The 18,324-nt window shown below is 55.4% G+C and overlaps 1 protein-coding gene across 1 annotated transcript in view; it reads right to left on the bottom strand.

The window, feature by feature from the left end:
- Positions 1-771: 771 nt before the first annotated feature.
- DOC2B (double C2 domain beta) overlaps positions 772-18,324 on the bottom strand; it is a gene marked incomplete at both ends in the record, with an annotated part of 29,841 nt that continues 12,288 nt past the window's right edge. Inside the window, 7 exons of the mRNA XM_084273200.1 lie at positions 772-908; positions 1,508-1,604; positions 2,128-2,209; positions 3,557-3,714; positions 3,900-4,026; positions 12,047-12,156; positions 14,244-14,318. Coding sequence (XP_084129326.1) covers positions 772-908; positions 1,508-1,604; positions 2,128-2,209; positions 3,557-3,714; positions 3,900-4,026; positions 12,047-12,156; positions 14,244-14,318 — 786 coding nt within the window. The remainder of the gene's footprint in view (positions 909-1,507; positions 1,605-2,127; positions 2,210-3,556; positions 3,715-3,899; positions 4,027-12,046; positions 12,157-14,243; positions 14,319-18,324) is intronic.

Raw genomic sequence — 18,324 nt, 5'->3', positions numbered from 1 at the left:
CACGGTCAGTCCTGGGCTGCAGGGATTTTATTTTAGCCCCCCCACTTCTGCAAACACGGGGCCGCCCAATACCAGGGTGTGTGGGGGATGGGGATGGGGGTGCTGCAAGAGGGAAGTTGTGGTCTGCGCAGCCCTTCAGCTCGCTGACTTCACCACAGGTTATTGAAGAGGACGAGCCTAACATTGCTGGAAGAAAAGCAAACAGTCTTCCCAGGTTATCAGGGGGGACACAACCATTCCAACAGAGGAGCTTTAAATGCATAAAAAAGACTGTTTAGGCCCACAGCGACTGACAAACCACCAGAGGTACAGCACAACCGCCTCAAGGAAAGAGTTCCCTGGTTTAGTGATGCCTTTTGCTCACATTAGAGACGCGAACGGAGACGGATGCATTCGTTTTTGCCACTGAACTGCAAGGCAGCGCGAAGGTAATTCAGTGTAGGAGTCAGAACCGCAGGGCATGCAGGCGCATGGTGTCTGTGTGTCCGTGTGTGTGTGTGTCTGCACACGTGGGAGTGTGTGTGGGAGTGTGTCAGGGTGCAGAGAGGTGTTTTGGAACAGCCTTAGGGGACGGGACCGGCTGAGCAGAGCAAACCGCCGCTGCCGTGTTCCCTGGGAGGGTTTCCCTGCAGCCGGGCCATGGCGTGGGGTGTCCCGCTCTCCCGGCTGCCCCGGTACCACAATCCCCCAGTAGCCAAAGCCGTAAACCAGAGAAATTCAAAGGCTGTGGCCAGCAGAGCTGTGCCCGCCCTGGGAGCGGCCCCGTGGTGCTCAGTCGCTGAGGACGGCCCCCGGCAGCTCGTTCGTTAGCGTGTGCCAGCGCTCGATTTTCTTGTCCTTGTTTTTCAGGCAGTCAAACCAGTGCTTCAGCCGCTCCCCTTTGGCATTAATTCCTAACACGACTCCACCTTGAGAGAGAGACAGAGAGAGGGGGAGAGGAGGCTGAGCATCAGCCCTGTGAGCCACACCGAGGGATGCTGAGGGATGCCAGATGGAGCCAGGTCATGCAGCCACTCTCACAGACCCCTATACTACAACTCAGTAAGACACATGGGCCATCACAGCCCTGCCCAGCTCTGGCTGTGGCCTGGGACCAGCCCCTGGCACTCTGTTCTTGTGCCCAGCCCTGGAAGCTCCTTGGAATTACAGCGACTGTCAGAGATACTGGGTGCTCGTTAGCAAGAAATCCTGGTGAACAAAATCACAACAGTTGCACCCTGAAGTCAAGCCAGAGAGAAATGAAACCTCCCTGTCAGACCTGGGGTTTATTTGGAAGGGCAGAGGGAGATGCAGCTTCTCCCTGCTTGGGTGCTCCTTGTGTGGGGGATGCCTGAAGCACACAGCAGTGGGGCTGGCTGGGGGAGAGGCAGCTCAGGTGCTGGACAGGGGGATGAGCAGAACAGAAACAGAAGAGCAGCAGATGAAAAAGGGAGAGGCGCAGAAGGTGAAGATTTAAACCAAAAATAAACGAAGAGGCTGAGGAGACCTTCTGGGGTGCCCCACTCACCTATGAAATCGTTTGATTTCCCGATATCGTAGTCCCACACTGTGACTTCCAAGGTCTTTTTCGCCAGGTCACCGTGCTTTATCTCATAGCAAAACTCCTGTTGGGGAGTGGAGACAGAGTCAGGATGAACCCATGCTGGGTATCTGCAGGGGCTGGGACCCCTGGGTCTCTCCTCCTCCTCGGGGTCTTGCCCTTTGCCACCCACAGGGACCTCAACCTCAATCCCTCACCCAAGGCCTGAGGTTGGAGGTTTTCTTTTTCACAGAATCACAGAATCACAGAATCTTAGGGGTTGGAAGGGACCTCAAGAGATCATCGGGTCCAACCCCCCTGCCAAAGCAGGCTCCCTATCTCATATTACACAGATAGGCATCCAGACGAGACTTGAATATCTCCAGAGAAGGAGACTCAACCACCTCCCTGGGCAGCCTATTCCACTGCTCCGTCACCCTCACTGTGAAAAAGTTCTTCCGCATGTTGGTGCGGAACTTCCTATGCTCCAGCTTACAGCCATTGCCCCTAGTCCTGTCCCCACAGACCACTGAAAAGGGGCTGGCCAAATCCCCCTGCGGGGGATTTTAAGTCCAAAGACTGAGAAAACCGCAACTGCCGAAACCCACCTCATTGAACTCAGGGTTCAGCGTCTTCTTCTTCACCGCCGTCTTATGCTTTGATTTCTTGTCCTCATCTGGTTTCAAGTAACTGCAACGAACCCAAGACAGCCCAGTCACACACAGGTCCTGTGTCCTGACAGCCAGCAAGGCAAGGGAGGGCTGCCCGAGTGCCCCCCGCAGCCCCAACACGGGTTGGGGCACCTGTAGGACCAGCTCCTGAGCGGAGGCATATGCTGAGATGGGTGCCTGAGCCTCTGAAACCTGCAGCTCCCTCCTCCCCTCCCTTGCCAAACCCCCAGAGAGGCAGCAGCATTTCCCTGTGTTGGCACAAGAGCCACTGGCTGCCACCAGCCACCATCCCATCGCCAGTCCCAAGGGGACACCAGCACCGCACTCCTGCTCCCAGCTCTCAAATCAAACACTCCCAGCCCAGCACCAGTCCAGACCTGGAGCCGTGCAGCCAGTCTGCTCACCCAGAGCCTTGCCAGGAGACAGAAACCCCCTAATATCTCATCTAACCCTCCCCTTTCAGAGGAAAGGGACTCCCAGCCCTTTGCACTGACAAGTGTCAGCAGGACATGTAAACGTGCCCTCGGCTTTGTTAACCAGGCCCCGGAGCCGCAGCAGCCACGGGTAGCGATTAAAGTGCTGTCTGACCTAATTACACACATGCTGTAATTAGAGCCTTTCCAAAGCACGGGGTGATGGCCCCGCTGCCGCACTGGTTGCTGGGCTGGGAGACTCCTCTCCCTTGGGACCAGGAATGGGGCAATTAAACACATATTCCCTGGGGATGGGGGTGCCTGTGCTCCAGTGCTGCTCGCCATCCCCATCCTGGCAGGGCCAGCACAGGCTTCCAAGGGTGAAAAGGCTTGGGATATCCCCAGGAAGGAAAGCAAAGGCTCCCACAGGTGCTGAGTGAGGGCCAGGACCACCAGGCACAGGCATAGCGTGGTTCCTGTTGGGTGATGCCCATCCCCGCACTGCTGTCTGGGAACCGCCACCCGTGCCATCAGCAGATCCCAACCAGACCTGTCTGCTCCAGGCCACCAATTCTGTGTCCCGGCCACAGCCCCTCTCCCAAGCAAGGGCAGCACTGGCAGGCACCACTGAGCCTGGCAGCAGGGCACCACAGCCACCCAGCCACTGCCAGAACGGTGGGGACAGCATGTGCCCCCGCACGGGGTGGGAACAGCCACACGCCACGGGGCTCATCCTGCACCCACACTGCTGTGAAGCGCTGGGAAATAATCACTGGGGAATAACACGCTCCAGGGGAAGGCAAGCTGCTGCCGTGACGTCCTCATTTGCATCTCCTAATGAGATCAATTAATTTCCACTGCAGGGAGAGGCACTGAGGGGACAGCACGGCTTCACCGAGCGCTGGCAGCACCCCGTCCCGCCCGGGCTGGCACAGCCACACAGCAGCACTCACGTTTTGACGTAGGGGTCGGAGTAGCCGTTGGCGTCCATGGCGGCCAGGTGGGCGCAGCGGATGATGCCCACCAGCAGCCCCTGCTTCTGCGAGCTGTACTTGAGAGAGATGAGGATCCGGCCACGCTCCTCCAGCGACTTGTCCTCTGTTTTATCTATCTGGGGGAGGGAATGCACCCAGTCAGGGGGCTGCTTTGGGGGACAGTCATGGCCAGACACCCACCTCCCCGGTGCCAGCGATGCTCCCCCCACCCCGATCATATTTGAGGGAACAGGCTCCAGGGTGAAGCCACTGTCTGCAGAGGGGGATGCTGCTCTGAACCCCCCCACACACCCTTGCTCACCGGCAGCTGCTTCTCCAGGCAGATGTTGAAGTTTTTGGTCTGGTTGGGCTTCAGTTTCTTCAGTGGGATCCGTGTCTCCCCGATGAACTCGTTGTGGCGGAACTTGTCCTCGTCGCAGACAGAAATCCTGCAAGAAGCAGAGGGTAAGTGGGGCTGCTGGGGAGATGGAGAGAGGGGTATGACATGAGGGAAGGGGCTGGCCCCTCACACCCCAGTCCCCCACAGTGAGGGGATGGCTTCAAGGCTGCTATTCCCTAGACCAGTGACCAGGCACCTCCTTCCCAGGCAGCCTGAGGGCATCAACCCACTGCTACAGCCCACTGCAGCTCACAGTGTTTAAACGTGCCCCCCCCCCCCCAGACCCTCCTGGTCTGCTTTACCCCACAGCTGAGACCCGAGGGATGCAGGACAGGTCTGGGGAAGCAGAAGGATGTGGGAGGCAGAGGCTGCACTATGCCATGGCTCCCAGCTTCATCACACATCCCGTGCAGAGCTACCTGGTCCCACAGTAACCACGACCATGTCTCCTCCCCAGACCCAGCCTGGCCAGGAGTCCCACACTCTTGGGGTGGCAAACCCTGAGCATCACAACCCTGCAGTGCTGCAGTCACTGTGTCTGACACACACCCCAGCCCAGGCACTGTCTGAAAAGCAACCTCGGGCTTCAAGAACCCAACTGGCTCTCCATGAAAACATTAAAGTCATCGGTGACCAAAGCAAAAATGACTCTGAGCCCCTGCCAGCCCAGCTGCACCCTGCCTGGCTCCCTCCCTCCATCCTTCCCTCCTTCCCGAGGAGCTCAGGCACTTCTCAGTGTGGCAGCTCTCAGAGTGTCCCTTGAGGAGACCCGGCTGCCTGGGCTGGGACACCAGGGTTCCTTCACCTCCTCTCCCACCACACAGACGAGACCGGGAGGGATTTGCAGACACAGCCTGTGAAAGGCACTGTGCCTCAGCCGTGTGAAGCTCTCCCACCCCGCCGGGGTCCTGGGATGCCCCCGGTGACGGCAGCCTGCGTCCGAGGGCAGTGACTGCCATGCTGAGCTGTTTGCTGTGCAAAAGCTATAAATGCCTTTCCCTGAGCTGGCAGCTAATGAGTCATTTTGCTGCTGCTTCCCAGCCCGCTCTGGGCGGCAGGAGAGACGGCAGGAGAGCAAAGGTAGTGCTTGCAGAGACCCTCCGCCCACAGCCCCTGAAATCCCAGCGATGGGGCCAGGAGGGTGCTGGCTGCCTCGTGAGGGACTGGCTGTGCCTTGGCAGCACTGCCTGAGAAGTCACCCCATCCCCCTCCAAAGGGAGCATCCCGCATCCCACACCCCCACTGGAGCCACGCAGGGACCGGCTGGGCTCCCCATCCACAAAGGAAAGGCATTTCCTTCCCTTCTTTCTTCCCCATAAATTTTCCTAGAGTGTATTCTGGTCTTTTTGCTGCCTGATGTTCCTCTCTCTTCCACCCACTCTGTCCATGCCCATTTCTCAGCGGTGGCATCTCCACCTCCAGCAACCACTCTCTGCCTGGACAGGCAGTGACCAACTAGACCTGTTCAGGAAGTGGTAAAAGTAATTAAAGATCCTGTCTCAGACTAACTAATTGCACACCATGCCTCTGGCCTGTGCAGTGCCTGGACAGTCTATTCACAGGTGGTTTATCCACAGGCAGTTTATCTGTGGATGGTTTATCCAAGGATGCTGCTTTATCCATGGATGGTTTGACCACTCTCATGCTCACAAGTGAATAATGAGGCAGCACAAGAGCCACAGGGAGGGCTTGGTCACCCAACTCAAACACCGTCAGGGCTGGGGAGTGCTAGAGGAACGGGGTTTGGAAAAAATAATACAAGTGGGAAGACAGGGAATGCTGCTCTCCAGAAAACCATAGCTGGATATGCGGCGTTACTATAGATACCCACGGAAAAAACCCACCCCACCGCACCAGTAACATCCTCAAAGAGAAGCTGAGATGCAGGCACAGCATCTCCTCTTCCCCTGCCTTCCTCGCACCTCTCTTTTAAAGAGCGAAACCGAAAAAGGAGCAGCAGCAGCTCCAGACAAGGAGCGGCACTTGCCAGGCGTGCGCAACCCCGCACCCATCTGCCCGAAGCTCTGGGGAGGGAAAACAAGCGTGTGGTTACAGCAGCAGGGTGAGGAGGAGTGTGGTCCTCACTGGGGCTGACAGACAGGGCTGGGATTGGACACCCAGTGATGGCAGAGGGCTCGGGGATGGTTTTACCTTGTAAGAGCATCAGGGACAGCATCGTCCCCCAACAACGTCTACATACATCCCAGAAGTGTGGGATAATGAATGCAACATGCTGCTTGGATGGGTGGAAGCCCAGGATAGAAACATCTGGAAAAGCTCAGTCGTGGCAGCAGGGAGAGCATCTCCAGCCTTGCACTGGGAGAGGCTGGGAGCCCCATCGAGCCCTTTCTCACTGCAGGGAGGAGAAGCCCCTTTTGCTCCCACCTTAGCAAGCAGGTGCTCACATTTTGCACCCATTGCATGTGATGGCCAGAGGTGGTTCAGACACAGAGTTTCAGGTCCTGGTCACCCCAGCCCCTGTCCCCCAGCCCCTCTGGGGTCCCTCTTCACTGGCATGGTGATTCTAACTGGGGCGGGCAGCCAGCACATCAGCCCCATGAGCAGAGGGAGTTGGACGAGCAGGGGCGACAGCCCCAGCCCTCCCTTTAGAAACCAGCACAAGGCAATTGTCCTGCCTTAGATTTCAGTATGAGAAATGGATGTGATGGAATTTTTGTGCCTGGGGTTAGCAAATTCAGCTCCAGACACCCCAAGCCCTTCGCCTTCAGCACAAGCCCTCCCTCACCTCTTAAACCAGTCACTCGGGATAGGCAACCTGTGCTGAGGGGTCCCAATGGTTAAGCAAAGGGCTGTGAGAACCACCTCAGAAAGAGAAAAAAAACCCCAAAGCAGCAAGTGAACAATCACTGCTCATTAAACTTATTCTCCCTCCTACTCAGCCCAGGCTCCTGGGCTGGAGCCCTGACTCACTGTGCAGCTCAAGCCACCCCGCTCCGCTGACTCACGCCTTCCACTCGCACACACTTCCCTCCGGCCCCACTTCCCGACACAGAAAAGGGGAGAAGGGGAGCCAGTGAGGACCCTTTTTCCCCCAGCACACATCAGTGGAGCCTGCCAACACATCTCCTGTCTCTAAGATCCCTTACGGTCCCTATAGCAACTTGGGAAGCTCTCGATGGAGGAGCAGACGCACAGGTGATGTTTGCTTGGTTTAAGGACAGGCAACACCTGGGAAGGAGAGAAAATAGAAAGAGGGACTGTGCAGCTCCCCCTGGAACAAAGCAAGGACTCGGTCACATTTTGGGCTCCATCACAATGAGCCACCTCTCAGTCTGAGCACAGAAGTTAGATGCAATTAGGAGGGTGCCCGGCAGCTCCGCAGCAAAACTCATTCAGCGCTTCTGGAGTAAAGGCAACTTGGGGACCCCAAGGCTCCAAGTGTCTGCAGCACGCCTCTAAAACCCGCTCAAATACTATTTTCTGAATAATATATTTAATGAGTCATGATGTTTGTCAAACACATGATTAAACAAAGAATTCCTGGCATTCGTGGGCTAGCTGAGTATCATATGAATAATGCATCACTCCGCCAATATATCTGGATATGAATAATTGTATCCAATATCTGGCCAGCTCTGATATTTATTATGAATACAATCTATTTATTGCATATTACATGTGGTATTTAAATGTAGGCGACTGCATTCTGCCTATTCCAATTTCCCCTGCAGTGTTTCTTTCTCTCCCCCACCTCACCCCCACCCCATCATGCACCCACCACCGGAGAGCACAGCCACGCTCAGGCCGATGGCTGGGAGCCTGCACACAAGGATTGGAGCAGGGACCACAGTGCAGGGGGGATTTACCCCTGGTGCTGGCAGGGGACTTGGCCCCCCCCCATAAACCCAGTCATCCTGCTCACTGAGTCCAGTGCCTTTGGAGCAGCTCTGAATTTGGCTTCTCTCAGGGTGGTGGGTGGTTTCATCGCTGTTAAGCCTTGGGCTAGACTCAAGGATATTTAATTCAGTGAATGGATGAGACCTTTTGAGAGCCTCCCACCTGCTGTGTTTCATGAAAGCTCAAGTATCTGGTGTTTTTTTGAAGGGGTTGATTCATTAACAAAATCCTGGTGCCAGTGCAATTAGCTGGGCTGCCTCCACTGCTCCTTCTCTCTTGGGGGTGACCCTGCTTGGGGAGATGCATCCCCCCGCCCCAATCTGGGGTCCATCACAGCTAAGTCACTCACCCAGCTGGGATGAGGCTGCACAGGGTTGAAGGGGGAGTTGTGAGGGCATGGTATGGCTCTGGGGGGCTTGGGCAAGAGGGGATCCATTATTCCATTCTCTGGGAGGCAGAGGATACCCCTACTCTGATCTCATGCTGGACACATCCCACCAAGAGCCTGGGTGGCAGGGAAGATTTTTAAGTGCTTTTCCAGCTTTTCCACTGCATCCCCCACTCTCTGGGCAGCAGGGAGGCGAAGGCTGGCGGCAGCTTTGATCTCACCCATTATTTTTACATTAAAGAGACTTTGCAATCACATTCCCTGCCTCTCCACAATTCTCAGCACCAAGGAGGCACCCAGAGAACGATCACCTCCCCAGACTGAGGGGAGCATCACCCATGCTCTTTCAACTACCAGGAGCCTCGCCTGACGAGTGCAAGGAAAGCCAGTGTCCCCATGGCTTTGAAGTTGGCTTTTCCTGGGGAAGAAGGAGATACTTGGCTGAGATAATGGGTGGGCAAAGCAAAGCACCCAAGGCAGGATGACACACAGCACAGGAGATGCTTCCCATGGGAAGCTGCCCCAGGAGGGTGAAAGACATGGAGCAGAAGGTGCCTAAACAAGGAGGTGCACTGGAATCTCCAGGGTTTGTAAAGAAGAAAATTCCAAGCATGGAATGAAAATAAAAGATGGGGGTTTGTACCTTGTGGCTGGTTTGCAAGAAGCTTCATCTCATCTAAACCTGCCTGGGGACAATTCAAAGCTCCTCTGCCAGTATCTTCAACCGTGAAGGCAGAGAAAAGGAAACAGGGGGCTGGGGAATTGCTCTTAAGGAAAATGAAGAGCACTTGAATTTTGGGCTCTGTTTCCTCCCTGTGCATGGTAAGAGATGGAGCCACGATGCTCAGAAGCTTTGCTTTAGCAGAGGGATTCCCTGGCCACAGGCAGGGGTCTGAGTTCCCACTTGAAATTCAGCCAACCCCCCCTGTGAGCTGAGCACAGGTCCATGGCCCACGGGCAGGCTGAGTCCTGCCACCACCGTGGCCACTTGCAGTGGCCACTTGTGCCACTGAGCACAGGGGAGGACATGGGGCCACCAAGGGTGCCCCAGCAGCCCCCCTGCAGCATGCTGGGTTCAGAGATGGGACAAAGAAATGTTGTTTTGTTGGAAGGTTTACACACCCATGTTCACAGGGGATGTTTTTCCAGGGGATCAGAAGAAATGGGTTTGGGTCCAGGCAAGAGAAGAGGCTGAAGGCCCCTCAGAAAGACCCACCACAGCTGGGGGAGGAGATGGCCCACACATGGCAGAGGGGTTGCCTGGGAAACCTTATCCACCCAAAGGTTTGTTTCTTTAACTCGTCTCTGGAGTAATTTCTAGGCAAAACCAGAGCCCCAGCCCTACAACAAGCCCCACTTCACAAACTTAACATTTCCATGCTCACACAACCTTCCCAGGGAGATGGCAAAGCCACCTGAGCCCCTCTAAAATACCACAGCATCCAGCCCAGAGTTTGCTGGCTTTTAGGTCACCTTCCCTGCACTGACTGCCACAGTAACACCAAGGATGTGGTTTCTCTTTCTGCCCCACACAGGAAAAGGCTGCTTCTGCCCACAGGCACACAGGGATGGGTCCTGCTGAGGTGTCCAAAGCCTCATTAGGGGCTGGGGGCTCCTGTGCCACTGTGTTGCCAGTAGAGACAGGGCTGTGTGAAATGCCACTGGACGGAGCCCGCTCCGTATGGACCCCAGCATTAGGCTTAGAGGTGAGGTGAGGATTCATGTGGCTGCTATGGTGCTCCCAGCTGCTGGCCACCCTCACAGCAATGTCATCACTGCCACCTCCATGGGCACAGACCCCAGCACACCCTGCTGGCTAGCTGCAAATCCTGCTGAGTCAGAATTGGATACTCCTCACCACGCAGAGAGGAGTTTGATCCTTACAATCCTCCAGGGTCGGCTGCTGGCAAGGAAACCTCAGACACACAGCCTTGGTGGAGAGTGCTGGAGAACCTGGGACCATCCCTGCAAAGAGGCAGCTCTGACAGCCCCAGGCTGTGTGAGATGGATGGCTCTGATGGCATGGTGAGATGCCAGGCCCCAGGGATGCTCTCCCTGCCTGAGCGGATGAGGCTTTGCAGGGAGTTTCACTCCCTACAGAGCGCCTGGATGGGGACTCGCAGAAGGCAACAGCACATCAGGTGAGCCCCAGGCTTCCCTCAACTCCCTGGAAAGGTGCTCTTTGGAGCTGCTTTGGGTAAACTGGCCATTCCCCACCATGCCAGCAATCCCTGCGGAGCTCACAAGATGGAAATGCCATCTCCATTCAGCCCCGTCCCCCCACGGAGCAAAAGGTCCCTGTGTGTCACCCTCAGGTCTGCAGGCAGGGTACAGGGACCCACACATGGCATTTAGCTTTGGAAGGGGCACAAGTAGCCCCGTGTGCTGAGCCATGCACAGTGCCCACAGGCAGGAGCAGGGATGTGCAAGGAGGGATTCCTGCTGGAGAAGGAGAAATCCAGCCAGGCCCATACACACGTCTCTGCGTGTGTCCCTCCCCTGCCATTAAGCATCCCTGCTGCCCCCCAGGAGCAGGCAAATCCAGCTACCAGGACCCCAAAAAGGTGTGTGGGGGGGGGTGTGTCAAGCCCTTCCGCTCCCTGGCTCACTTCAGCAAACAACTCAGCTGAAAAATCTCCCTACAAACCGATTTCCACGCCTGAAGAGACTGAAAACTTCAAAGCCTGAAGTGGAAAAAGAAATAAAAACTTAAAAATACCCCCAATAATAATAATAAACAACAACGAGGCTTCCCAGCCCGGCACGCCTGCAGCACTTCCAGCATGACTAATATTTTCCATGAGAAATAATAATCCATGGCACTAAATTTCTCATCTCTATGCACACCACAGACAACAGGTGGGCTCTGCCTGAATTCCCCTCTGAGAGGACCCTTCAGAAGGCAGCTCCACATTCTCAGCACAAGGAAAATAATAAATTCCCAGGGCAGCTGCAAATAAGGAAGGTGGGATTCCAGCCACGGAGCTGGCAAAGCCCTGAGTCCTCAGAGCAGGATATAAACCCCTCCTTTGTCTGACAGCAGTCGTACGGCAAATGCTGCTGCACAGCAGTCCTGGAGCAGAGTGGTGAGGGGGTGGCTGAGGCCACCCAACATCCTCCCTGGGCAGGATGAGTCCACAGGCACTGGGTCAGCCCCTGTCTTCATCCAAGACATGAAAACCTTTGCATTCCCAGGGGTCTGCCCCTGCTTCCAAGCCTGCACAGCCCCACCATGCCACTCCTGCTCATCTCCAGCTCCACACAACGTCTCCTGTCCCCCAGGAGATGCTGAACACACAGACACCGAGCCCAACCAACAGCACAGAATATATACACGCGAACGCTCCCCACTTTGTCCCACAATCATTCACAGGTGCCTCCACCTTTCTTCCAAAAACCTCAGCCTCAGAACGGGCCCAGAGCTTTCCTAGGGAGATTTTTTGCAGCAAGACGTGACTGCGAAGCCTTAACTAGTGCCTGTAAGAGCTGGGCATGAGGAGGTTAAGACCAGACTTATCTGGTCTTAAGATGGTCTAAGACCAGCCCATCTCTGCAGGCAGGAGCCCCATGAGTGAGTTAAGTGGGTGAGTTAGGAAGTTAACAGCAGAGAAGGACCACACTCCTCACAGACTGTTCCAGCCCAGGATCCTGTAAGTCACGTGTCAGTCATGGCAGGGGCGATTGATCTTAGCCAGGGCTGGGGCATGATGGTCCCAGTGAGTTCCCCCAGGAAATCATCTCTGGAATGGGGAGGGGAAGGGACACACATCCCCCCTCCTTGTGCCAGGCTCAGCAGCCCACTGACCCTACCCCAGCGCCCTACCGTAGGGTCTTGCGGATCATGTCCTCGTCGGTGATGCCGTAGTAGGTGAGGGTCTCGTTCCAGGTGGGGTTCAGCGTGTTGCGCAGCGTTTTGGTTCGTAGCTTGTTTGCCTGGAGAAGCAAAGGAGACAGCGGTCAGTGGGACCCAGCTCTGGGGTGAGTGTCTGGTCACCGAGTGCACCCACAGGCTGGGAAGCAGGGGGGAAGGAAGCAGAGTTTGGAGATGAAGAGGCTATTGGTGCTGTCACCCTGCAGCCCCAGTGCCATAACGTGGCTGGTCCTCGATGGGCTGGCCCAAATCCACCCTGAACACAGCGATAACCAGAGTGGCAGAGACAAGGCGACTTGCTCATTTCCAAAGCAATCTGACCCCACATTCTGCACCCTGGGAACAGCCAGCAAACTGGGAACCTTGGCAGAGCACAGCGAGAGGATGGGGATTTCATTTATGCAGCAAGAGAGAGACAGAGAGAGAGAGAGAGAGAGAGAGAGGAAAAAATGTCTTTTCAGGTTCATTAAAAAATACCAATTTGCTGTTCTGGCTGTTTATTTGCATCCTGCTCCCAGCACAGCTCCCATTCCTGCCTGACTCAAAATAACTTCCTCGATACGCATTTTGTTAGCTCTGGCAACTCTTTGCAGTGCCGCAGCTCTGCAGAGAGGGATGAGGGAGAGCAGAAGCAAAGGGCTGCAGGCTTCAGACAGGGCTTCTCCACCAACCACCCCAGCCTGGGACAGCTTGGCAGGGCAGCTATTTGCCCTCTAATCAGGTGTAAAGTTGGGAAGTTCATCCCCTGCCTCAGCCCCAAGCTTGGTATTGAAGGGCTCTGGTGAAATCAATGTTTCAAAGTTGTCTTGGGCTTATTTATGGGAAGGGGCTGTGCACCCCATCAGCAGCAAGTGGGATGTACAGTATGGAGTGAAGAGAAGAGCTCATGCCAGCAGCAAAGAGAGAGGGAGATCACCATCTTGGCACATCCTTTCCCCACCAAAGCACCCCAAAACACTTGACCTCTTCCAGATGGACTGGGCATGGCTGGAGAAGCAGCCAGTGCAGCAGAACCATTGAGGGACAACAGCACAGCATGTCACTCCCAAACGCTGTGTGCAAGGCAGCTGCCTGCCTGGGGCTTGGTCTCTTGGAGATAGAGAAAGCCTCTGAACTCTGTGCTGGGTTTTCCTTTAGCTTTCCCAAGCCACTTCTGCCTCTGAAAGAAATCCAGGCCCTGTGCAGCGCTGCAGGTGCTGGGTGAGGAGCAGTGAAATGCCCAGCACGAGGTCAGCAGGAGGATACCCCCAGAGCAAGGCAGGATGCTCCAGGAGTGGAGTGGGCAAGGAAAGGGTCCCCCACAGGGGAGTCTGCAGCTCCTGTGCTACCCTGGGCTCAGCTCTCCCCTCCTGCCTCTCCAGTCTCCACCACCTCCAGCAGAAATGCTAATCAATGCATTTGCAAAACATGGAAACAGGGGATAATATCACTGATGAAAGCGCTCCTGGCTCTCCTCTTTCCAGAGGAACTCAAAATGTGGCTTAAAAACTCCCTCTACCGCCCTGAACATTAGGAATTAATTCAACCGAACCGTAACAAGTAAATAGACCTCCCCCAAAAAGGCCTTTCCTTTGGTGTAAAATAAGAGTGCAATTAATATTCCTAACACATACATTTAGCATTTAAATTCAACATCCCCATCAGTTACACCAAGCTCACACTACACATCAATATCTTTAATTACTCTTCTCTCCAGCAAGCGCTGAACCCAAGTAGATGGAAATATTTCCCTTATGATTTACACTTGGCTTTATTATGATCTGAGGGGCTTTAAATGCAAAAGAAAAACAGAAAAAGAAAAGAAAGCAAAGGAAAGAGGAGCCAGTGTGTTTATAGCCCCAGATTGCTTCGTTTGGTGTTTCCCAGGGGGTCCTGAGCACAGCATCCTCCCTCCTCCAAGGGCTGGCACTCAGCTCCCAGCAGGACTTTACTGGGAAGTCACTTGCTACCCCTGCAAGGATATTTTTAGCCCCAGCATTTACCTCCTGCCACCGCTCTCACTTTCTCACCAGGGCCAGGCAGGAGACCTAAGGGCTGGCTGCAGCATCCTCTGGATGAGGAGCTTCTCCCCAGGAACCTCCCAGGTCTGATTTCAAAGGGAAAGGTGCAGCCCCCAGAAAGGGAAGGGGAAGGGAAAAGCACATCTCACCTTACTGGCTCCAGGAAGCAAGTGCAGCTTGACGTATGGATCGGCCAAACCGTTATGGTCCATTGGCTTCAGGCCCTGGAGAGGAAACATCAGGAGTGAGGACAGTGGTGAGACACTGGGCAGGCAGCATGGCACTGCCGAGCCCATCGCCGATGCCCATTCCCATGGGATACTGTCAGTCTGTGGAGTACACACACGGCTTTCCCAGGATGGGGAAGGAGGAGAGTACTGCTCGGAGCCTCAGCACACTCAGCCTTCCGACACTGCCCATGGCTTGTGCTGAGGAGGGGCAGCAGGAAGGCTCCACACCCCCACTCAGCATCGGCCCCAAAGCACCTCTTCTCTGCTCTTCCAGCAGCCGACTCTGACACCCCGATCACGATTAATTTAGGGGGTTAAGTAAATCAGCACAGTGATTTTCAAGGTTGGAAATTACAGGGTTTTGTCATTTAATAATCGCTTCTGAGCAAACATCCACCTCTGCTGTTGTGGTGCTACTCTGAAGGGTGTGATAGCACCTACCTACTCCTCCGTGCTACGGCACAGCTCAAGGCAGAGCGGCTCTCAGGCCTGCTGGAGGATGCAGCGGGATTCCCCAGGGAAATCTGGGGGTACTGGAGCACAAAGGCAACACCAGCTGTGGTCCCTTCTGATGGATATTCTACAAGACCCTTGCAGCTCTCTGTGCTTGTACCAGTTTCCACAAGACTCTCACAGAATGATGTGGATCACGGCTGTTGGAGCGATGCTCTGGAGCTGATCTTGCTTCAGGCAGAGGGAGAAGGCCAACCTGCTCTTCTAAACAATCAGCAGGCTGAAAATTATCTGAGAGATGCACAAACCCAGCCCAAAGCTGTAAGTACACAGTCTGCACAGAAACAAACTCCATGGAGTAGGGAAGCAACACGGGAGCACGAAAAACAGAGCCTAAATTTTCATGGATCCTCAGCAGAAGCGATAACCACTTCATTTCCAGCCTTGCTGCAGGAGTTACATTGCAGCTGTCTGAAGGAATCCTCTGCCTGGATCAGAGTGGGTTTCTCTGCAGAGGTTACTCATCCAAGTCTGCCTCCAAACTAGGCCTGGAAACCAGGCTGGGTGCTGCTAAAGCCTTGTCACACCCTCTGCGCGATGGGTGGAGAAGTGGGCACCCAGCACTAGCGAGGGATCCAGGAGCCAGGGCTGTGGTGGGAAGGCTGCATGGGGCAGGAATGTGATGACCCAGGGCTGGGTTTGGGTAAATCAGAGAGTGAACTGCTGCAGCATGTTGCTTCCATGCTTCATAGGTGTGACATGAGGCATCCAGCTGGAGGCATCCCAAGGGATTGCCTCCATCCCACCCATCCCTGATCCGCACAGCTTGGTCCAGAGGCTGAGCTGCTCCTGACCTTGGTGAGGGCTCTGGAGAGGAGCGTGCTGCCCCAGGGCAAGGGAGGCCAAATGGTGCCCAGCAAAGAGGATTTTGCTTCTAAAGCAGAGCCAAAAGGATAAAAATATCAGCAGGGAATGGAGGTTAAACAGCTCTGCCTTAACAGTGGTGCCTCCACAGCGATGGCCCCGGCCCCGCGGGAGAGAAAAGCAGGGGGTACAGGGGATGGGAGGAAGGTTGGTGGTACCCGCTGAGCAAAGCAAAGGCTCCTCACAGCCTGCCATGGCAGAGGTGCCCCACCTGCCCGAATGACATCAGAGGGAAGCAAGCAAATTCCCCTGAAAACGGATGGAGAAAGACAGGCAGCTCTGTAATTCACCCATCAATTCAGTGCAATTAAATTACCTTCTGAGGAGGCTATTAAAGGCAGTTTTTTAACAGATGTGCTATGGAAGACAGAGTGACAGGAGCCTGGAGAATGGTTCCCAACGTCATGTCTACCTCCCGTGTCACAACACACTCGGCAGGGGGCTGGTTTGAATATGAGAGCAGCACTGATGGCTCTGCCCTGCAAAGCTGCTCCCATGGGATTTCAGCCCTCCCAGGTGCCTGCAGAGGGGCCAGTGCCATTGCTTCTCCCTCAGGGAGAGACCTGAGCCCAGCACTGCTCGAGAGAGGCAGGGGAGGAACTCGGGGCTCATCCGGGGTGGCAGAGTCTCCCTGTGGCTCCAATCAGTCCTCCTGCTGGGACCAGTTTAGGTGCTGCGTCCCACGGCATGGGTGACGCAGCCAAAGCCAAGCTTAACCTTTTTCCTTCCTCTTCCCAAGCCCAAAATCCCTCCTGCAACTCTACGGAGACCAAGGTCCCTGCTGCATCCCAGCCGCTGCCGGCTGCTCTCCTGTGCCAGTGACATTTAGCTAATCAATAGGATTTAATTATGAGTCTGGCTAATCGGGCTGCCGATTAACGCCACACTCACAGCAACCACACAGGACAGGCTCATTCCAACGTTCACCCACAGCGACCAGGCCCCCAAACAGCAGCCTGGATACCTCTCCCCAGGGCCCAGGCATCCCATTCCGAAACCGGGCAAACTCGGTGCTTTCACCCTGACAGCCCAGTGGGCACGTGGCTTCCAGATGGGAATCTCCCTGCAGCCATAAAGATTTACAACTAAATTCATAAGCACTGCTCAGTGCAGACCTCAGGGCACTTGGCTTCAGCTGGAAGTGGAAACTCCTGGGTGTTTCCCAGCTGCAGCCAGCGGTACAGGGAGAGCAGCCCAGGTACACTCGCACCAGCAGCATCTGCCCTACATGTTCTGCCTGGAACCAGGGAGCTGCCTGTGGCTCAGCCAGAGCATCTTCCTCCTGAAATCCAGAGAGTCCTGGAGCTCCAGGACTGCCCAGCCCCAGTGTGTGCACCCCTCTAGATCCCCCTATAGAATGTCACCTGCTGAAACCATACCCTATGCCAAAGCATGGGCCTGTCCAAAGAGGGGAAGGCTGGAGGCGGAGGCTCCCTGGGCCTGCCACCGTCTGTCCTTGCCCTGCAGAGATGGGATGTGCTTCACAATCCAGATGTGGACAAACAGCAGCCCTGCACTCCATCCATTCATCTCCAGGCAAAGCTGGGACACTTGATCCTTTGGGCAGATCCTGCCGAGCTGCTGGGCACTCGCTGCCTTCCCACACCAGCTGCCAGACACCCATGTGTTGGCACAGAGTGCCCTACAGCAGAGCAGATCTAGGTGCTGTCAGGGAAACTGAGGCACCAAGCGCCTTGGCTGCCAGCTTCCACACCACAAAGCAACCATCCATCCCCTATTCCAGCTCCATCTGAACTTGGGGTTATGGCCTTTACCTGAGGGTCAGGAAACACCCAGCACCCCACAGACCCAGCTGTGAACATACACCAGGGAACATCTCGGATGCCCCCAGGTACCTGGCATCAGGGAATTCCCCAGAGAGTGGATCTCCTGGCCTCCTGCACCACAGCATGGCTGAGGGACACAGCAGAAAATGGGTGGCAGAGCATGACTGATCACCTTTAACCCAGTGCTGATGCCTCCAAGAGCCCACCAGCCCCCTTCTCACCCCCCAGGAGACACTGACGGGACTTGGGAGGGCAGATGTACAAATGTTGGAGATACAAATAAATACAGAGAAGCAAAAAAGATCAAAAGGGAGAGAAAGCTGGAGGAGGGGGTGATCAAAGGGACTGAGAAAACCACTCCTCGCACGGCTGGAACAGCGCAGGCTCCAAAGGCCACTGGCAGCGACAGAAGCTCCAGAGCTGCTGGAGGTGGGACACATCCTGAGGGTACCTGGAGACCTGAGAAATGACCCCAAGACACTGGTCAGGCTGGCCCCAGTGTGGATCCAGGGCCAAGGCACATCCCCGTACTGTGCCAGGGCTCGTACGCGTGGCCCCGGTGCTGCCCGGCCACCGGCATCGCCTCCTCGACAGCGCTACATCTCCCATCCACAGCTCCCACCACCGACAGCCGGGGTGCTGGCCCTTACCTTTCTGGAGTCAAGTTTTGGCAGCTTTCCCCAGGCGAGAGATGAAATGAGAGCGAGCAGATGGCAGTGTAAATAAAAGGAAGAAACGGGAGAATGAGAGCAGAATGGAAATGAACAGGGCTCGAACGCTTGAATGTCAGAGCGATGATGGGGGGGACTCTGCCCACCCCACAGCAGAGGCGATGC

This window comes from Gallinula chloropus (genome assembly GCF_964237585.1).
Source record: "Gallinula chloropus genome assembly, chromosome: 19".
NCBI classification, from domain to species: Eukaryota; Metazoa; Chordata; class Aves; order Gruiformes; family Rallidae; genus Gallinula; species Gallinula chloropus.
The sequence above is the reverse complement of the archived record's forward strand: the minus strand, read 5'-3'. Positions and strand labels throughout refer to the sequence as shown.